Source organism: Ctenopharyngodon idella, chromosome 8 (genome assembly GCF_019924925.1).
Source record: "Ctenopharyngodon idella isolate HZGC_01 chromosome 8, HZGC01, whole genome shotgun sequence".
Taxonomy (NCBI): Eukaryota; Metazoa; Chordata; class Actinopteri; order Cypriniformes; family Xenocyprididae; genus Ctenopharyngodon; species Ctenopharyngodon idella.
Window position 1 is genome coordinate 24,570,937 of NC_067227.1, and position 6,852 is coordinate 24,577,788.

General features: G+C 36.3%; 2 protein-coding genes across 4 annotated transcripts in view; one reads left to right on the forward strand and one right to left on the reverse strand.

Moving 5' to 3' along the window:
• The window catches only part of LOC127517228 (zinc finger protein GLIS1), a 96,048-nt gene extending 93,815 nt beyond the window's left edge, over positions 1-2,233 (reverse strand). The window contains exons 1-2 of one of the 3 annotated variants that reach the window (XM_051902554.1): positions 1,684-2,233; positions 1,199-1,496 (exon numbers count right to left, since the gene is read on the reverse strand). In XM_051902554.1, the coding sequence (XP_051758514.1) occupies positions 1,199-1,454 (256 nt within the window). In that variant the 5' untranslated portion in view covers positions 1,455-1,496; positions 1,684-2,233. The remainder of the gene's footprint in view (positions 1-1,198; positions 1,497-1,683) is intronic. The other 2 variants (XM_051902553.1, XM_051902555.1) reach the window with 2 other exon arrangements.
• Positions 2,234-2,669: 436 nt separating this feature from the next.
• On the forward strand, positions 2,670-4,849 carry dio1 (iodothyronine deiodinase 1). The gene is made up of 4 exons (XM_051902561.1): positions 2,670-3,176; positions 3,436-3,579; positions 3,745-3,944; positions 4,292-4,849. Exons 1-4 carry the CDS (start codon positions 2,822-2,824, stop codon positions 4,355-4,357), a joined length of 765 nt encoding a protein of 254 aa, XP_051758521.1. The 5' UTR covers positions 2,670-2,821; the 3' UTR covers positions 4,358-4,849.
• Positions 4,850-6,852: the final 2,003 nt, after the last annotated feature.

Consider the following 6,852-nt stretch of genomic DNA (forward strand, 5'->3'; position numbering starts at 1 on the left):
GTTACTGAATCACTCTGTATGTTTTGCATACATCGTTCTCCCAATGCATGATGGTATTCACGTAATGCACCCAAAAAAATGTAAATTCTGTTGTCATTTACTCACCCACATGTGGTATGTGTAAACCTGTAAGACTTTCTTTCGTCATAGAACACAGAAAGAGATGTTAGGGAGAATGACAGTCTCAGTCACCATTCACTTTTATTTTATGGAAAAAAGATGCAATGACAGTGAATGGTGACTGAAACTGTAAATCCCTAACATTCCACCGCATTTGTGTTCCACAGAAAGTTACGTTTGCAACAATATAAGGATGAGAACGATGACATGATTTTACTTTGTGGGTGAACTATCTCTTTAAGTATGTAATAATAAAATAATATAGGCTATCAATTTTGTCACGTGAAAAAAAAAAAAGATTGCGCGTGCGAGTTTAATATATCCTCGACAATCTGAAAATGAACTTTTTTGTTATTTAATAGTTTTTTTTAAAGGTCGCATTGGTATCCGCGAAACATTTAACACACTCCAAGACACGATAACCTCTAGCTATGAGGAACTGTCCCAAAATGTGTCAAAATAGGCTACAAGACGATGTTCTGTGCAGTTTTACGGTTGCGCTTAGACGTATAGACTATATTGTAAATTACGCCCACATATTATTACGCACTCTAATGTATGACCATATATCAATGTCACTTTTAAACAGGTAAGGTAAGGTAAAGAAAAAAAGAGTCTGATTTTCAATTTTTAGGCAATCTAGTTGTTACGCAACAAAATAAATGAATACATCCATACAAATTGTATATTATGTATATGTATTAGCCTAATTTCTAATCTATTTAGTAGGCTATAATCTATTTGTTTTTATTAAATATGTAGGCCTATTATAATTTTTTTTTTTTTTTTTTTTAAATATAGCCTATAGGCTGTTTTAAAACCGTCAAAGGTTTTCAAAAACTAACGGCTTTTGGCTCTGTTGTGCAGATTGACATTTGGCATCTGTGTTCAATTAGCCTAGAAGTTAAAGCCGATATAAACTAAATTTATTTTAATGCTTTATTGCTATTTTATATTTGCATTCTTAATTATGCTCAACCACGGTTGATTTGATTTTAATCCATACAGATTAAGACTGCAATTCCAATCCCATTTTTTAAAAAATATCTGTAAAATACGATAAAATACGCTCACATACCATCTCCAGGTGACATGGTGAAACAGTGAAGTTTGGATGTGTGATGCGCGTGGAGTTTGAGATCTTCAGATCCGCAGCGCATCTGTATCGAGGCGGGATTCGAGCCACCGCCGTCAGAAGAGACGCGTTTCGGGCAGATGTCTGTTTTACTGCTGAACATGGAGAAAGTCAGCTCGGTAAAATCTGTTTGATGACTGACCATCCCAAAAAGCGCTGCAGGTTTCTGCATCTGGACCTCTGACTTCCAAGTGTGCATGTCAGTCCACGTATAATAATAGTCCTTTATCGTTTCTTTTACCTGTGGGAAGAAGGATAACACCATGAACTTGAGCTTAAATTGAAGGAACAAACTCTTACAGGCTAGCTCTCAAATGACTTTGAAGCAACATGATAGACAAAGAGCAAATAAACCTTTAGCTATGACACAGTAAAACACAATGAATAATTAGATGTTTTCATATGTTGTAGTAGATTGTAAAACATACCTATTTAAACCGTCCAAAGCAAGAAAGAGAGGATATTTTGATTGAATGTTGACTGTCAACTTCTGCGTCCAACAGGCTGTTAAATGTGTTCTTACCGACCGCATCCTCTCTCCCGTTTCAGCTGCAATTTTATGAGTTTTCTATAGCATCAATTCTGAAAACCAAAACATGCGTCTATGCTTTGATTGACAGTTCGGGGTGCCAATGAATATACACTGCTGAAAGGGGAGGGACCAATCAGAAACAAACTGGATGGATGCGATGTGAATGGTGAAATTGATCTTGAGCCACCAAGCTGGGAATAATAATTTGCATTTACACAACTAAAACGGACCTTTTAAACTTATAAGATGCTATGACATAGATTAGACCCATCACCACACAGGATTATGTTATAGACAAAACAAGATCAAGAATAGGCAGATCAATATTTCATTGGCGAATTACCTAGAGGACGATGTGGCAGTAACGAAAAAAAATATATAGCTTATATTTTTATGACTTTCTGTTTAAAGGATAAGACAAAAATAATAGAAAAAAAAGTTGTCATCAAACATGTCAACAGTGACATCTTATGGACATTTTTAGAAACTAACACTGGAGCTTTTCGTAGGCCTATTATATATTAATATATGTATAATTGTGGTATTTATGGTGTTTTATTTTTTTATATTTTTATTGAAAATAGATCAACTATGATCCTACTTCTACAATAGAAGGTTTTTATTTACATGTACATGATCAATACAGAGCTAAGTGAAGCTAAGAATCCTACTATGGCGAAGGTGGCTCATGAATATTAATTAATTAGGGCGACGTTTATCCAGTAGAACTAACTGTTTTGTTGAAGGGTTCGTATGTAATTATTTAGTCAGCTGGCGAATCAACGAATCCTCCTATGAGAAAGGCTTATGAAAAATATGAATGAATATTAAGTTAGAGGAAGGTTACCAAGCAAGCTTGTCCTAATTAATAATCATGAGCGAAGCCTTTAGCCTAGTAAGATTCGATCCTGGATTCTGGCGTTTTGTTTTAGAGGGTGGTACGCTTTTGCTACACAAGCAAAGTTTGATGTCGTTGTCGTTTATGTAGCTTTGTGTTGACACCACGACGCGTGGACTAATAAATCGTTCTCACGATGGGGACCACAGCGGGATACGCGCTGAAAAAAGTTTCTGTTTATGTTTCAGCTGTGGCCATGATATTGTTTGCGATCGTGCAAATATCGCTATTGAAACTCCTGTCAATCTTTTCCCCGCGGCTGATGAAGAAAATCCATCTAAAAATGGGAGAGAAGTTTACGATGACTCAAAATCCCAAATTCAAATATGAAGACTGGGGTCCATCTTTCTTTTCTCCGGTGTTCATTAAAACCGTGATCTCAGTGAACTGGTGCTCGCTGGGCCTGGAAGCGTTTGAGGGGTACGCAGCTCCAGACACAGCTTTATTCACTCTGGACGGAGAGAAAACGAGTATTCATCGTTTTCTTAAAGGTACAGTAAATACATTTTACAAATTATTATTATTATTGGAATAATTAAACTGACTGACCATTCCTAAGGATCTATTACACTAATATATTAATTAATTAATGTATAATAATAATTATTATTACCGGAAAATTAATCTGACTGCTCAGTCCTAAGGTTGTGTTCCAGTATCATTTATTTATTAATGAATTGTTATTATTATTACTATTATTGGAATAGAGCCTTATTATTGATGCAGTCTGTTCATTTGGGTTCTTCACAGGTAACCGTCCACTGGTTCTGAGTTTTGGAAGTTGCACATGACCCCCATTTCTCTACAAACTTGATGAGTTTAAACAGCTTGTCAAGGACTTTAGTAATGTGGCAGATTTCCTCGTTGTTTACCTTGCTGAGGCACATGCAACTGGTAATGACAATAATATTTCAATAAATTTGCTATTGTGTTGATATGACATTAACAATATGGTTTGATGTAACCTCTGCCCGGATGCACTGTAGAGGCATTCATATGTAGAGAAATGATTGAGAGATAAATGTTACGCAATAAGCAAAATGCTTTTGTTTTTTATAGATGGTTGGGCCTTTGTAAACAATGTCGACATCAGTGTGCACAAAAACTTGGAGGAGAGACTGGCTGCGGCCCGAACCCTGGTCAAAGAAGACCCTCTCTGCCCTGTGGTTGTGGACGAGATGACCAACATCACTGCCAGCAAATACGGAGCCCTGCCAGAGCGGCTCTATGTCATTCAGAGTGGGAAAGTTCTCTATCAGGTGAGCGTTTTGCAATGCGGAGAAGCTTCAAACTGCACACAGTTCAGGAAATACCTCCAAAGCTTCATAACAGCTCTCGTGAGAGCAGTAGAGAGTTGCAAGTGAAACCTTTAGAACATTTTAACCTTGGCCAGAGACTTTTACACACACTCTTCCTCTTGCAGTAAGAGATTTCACGAGTTTATAGAGGTGAAAGGTTTGGAATGAGCTGAACGGCATGGGGCAAAGGGTTTTATAGTCGCTTGGGTCTGTTATTTTGCTTTTGTTGCATTTTTGAGTGCCAGTGTCTAAATATATTCATCAGGAAGTCCACAGTATTTCACACGCATTTTCATTGTTCCTAACAGGGTGGCATCGGACCTTGGGGGTATAACCCTGAAGAGGTTCGAAAAGTTCTGGACAAAATTAAATAAAGGCGGAAGAAGAGTTATATCCTTGACTGCATTTATATATTTGAAATTCTGAAATTTCTTTTCTGAAAAGTCCCCGTGTTTGCTTGTGACAGATACAGAATAAACCAGCTGGTCTCTGTAACTTGAAGTTTCAAACACAGGGGGATGTAAAATGTAAGAGACCGTATCATTAACATATTTTTTTATGGAATATATAACCTGTCTGTATACCAAAACATTTTGTTAAACATTTGATATATATATTTTCTACTTTATTGCAAATACTTGATTATCATACCAGCATTGTATTCAAAGACCATATAAATGCCTGTCAGCAGAGATTGTAAAGGACATCTGTGCTTTTCTAATTGTTTTTATGAACATGTGACTGTAAATGATGCTTACAGGCTAAAACAGTGTGAACTGTAAACTGATGATTCAGTCGCTTGTTCTAAACACGATTAAGGAGCAGTGTTTTCAACAACTATTCAAATAAAAATATATATCATATAAGAGTCGGTTTATCTGTATACCATTATATAATGCATGACTACTTCGTTTCATATCAGTGTTGTGTGCTTGTCCTTCAGTGAAAACCTTATCTTGAACTGTAACAAGTCATGGAAGGATAGTTTGCATTTTGGGGCAGGTATGAACATGTTGCACACTGCAGTCACTGAACCCATTAAAGACATAACAGCTTCACAAAAATGGTAGCTGAGGTATACACTTAATAGCTTCAGTAACTTTTCATCCAGTAGATCTCATCAAACTGATCACAGATAAATCTATTATTGACCTGCTATTCAAATGACTGCTAGTAATAATAATCCTAGTCTACATTTGGACACTGCTAATCTACAGTACATGTAAATATAAAATCTGATGCCATCTACTACTGACTATGCTTACATGATACATCACAAATGCATGTATATAAGCAGCATATACTGTATATAACATATATATATATATATAAGTAGCAGTCAGTATGTGGCGAGTGTCCACCAGCTGTTTTAAGTTCTACAGTGCATCTCATCCTCATGGATGGCACCAGATTTGCCATTTCTTGCTGTGAGATGTTACCCCACTTTTCCACCAAGTTCTCAAACACATCTGAGGAGACATGTGTTACACGTAGCTTGACACTGCAAGTACGATCAGCTGTCCTTTCTCTCTGCCTGTAGCACTGTCTTAGGCGTCTTACATTACGGACATTGCAGTTTTTTGCTGTTCACACATGCAGTCCTCATGCCTCCCTGCAGCAGGACTATGACATGTTCATGAAGGAGAGCAGGGACCCTGGACACCTTTCACCTGTATTTCAGTCAGTAGAAAGGTCTCTTTAGTGTCCTAAGTTATTGGAACTGTGACTTTAATTCTAATCTATGGGCTGTAAACTGTAATACAGGCTTCAGCAATTAAACTAGATATTCATGAATGATAAACACCATTCTTTAGCCACAATGACCTTAACCTTATGACTGCATTTGTACTTTGGACTCATGTCACATGTTGTATTTGGCAGTCAGGATCCTGTTGTGGTTCCTCACTGACTCTCCAGTATGCAGGGCAGTGGAATAAAAAAATAAATAAACATGAGGCAGTACAAAAGATGCAAGATGTTAATCAGTCAAAGACATCCATCTAATGAAGTGGTTCTCAATCAGGGGGGCCAAGGCCCACTAGAATTGCCTCAGCAAATTTCCAAGGGAACCTCAAGATGACTTACAATTTAAAATAAGACAAAACAAGCATTAAAATAAGCTAAAACAACTTTATATTAAAAAAAAAAAAAAAAAATCAAGATATTTTTTATTTTTATTCACCCTTTGAAGAACCAGAGTTCCTACAGTCTGGGAAACCTTAATTTTAAAAATCCTAAACCTAATTTAAAAAATGCTTGATTATTAGATTTTTAGACCTGGAGAAGTCATAAATTAATAAAATCTTAAAACACCATTGGTATTTATAAAGAATTTTTTTTTTTTTTTTTGCTAAGCTCAGCTCTAAAATATTTTTATCAGGTAGAATTTGAGTTTTTAAAAATCACGAATGACTGGAAGAGTTGTGTAAATTCATTATTGGTTAAGGAGTGGGGTCACTGAAAAACATTCAGCTCTTAAAACTTCTGGAATTCTGAAACTTTAAATTATTTTTGTAAATCTCTGAACACTTCTAATTTCTATAAATTAAAAATAGTTTTCAAAATAGAATGAATTACAGCAGGTGTACCGGAGGAAACCTATTAGCCTACATGGGGGTAGGGGCTTCAAATATTGTTGGGGTCCATGGGGGGGACCTTGGATACAAAAAGGTTGAGAACCACTGATCTAATGCATGTTTACATTGAAAAACAATAGAAAAAAAAAAAAAAAAAAAAATGTTCTGTGGGAAAGGTTCATAATACCATTTGAGAGTTGCTGAGAAAGAAAAACTGAAGACTCTTAAGGATGATCATTGGTTTGCTGAGTCTGTTCTTTTACACAAACGTCACTCTCACACCCATCTCCAGG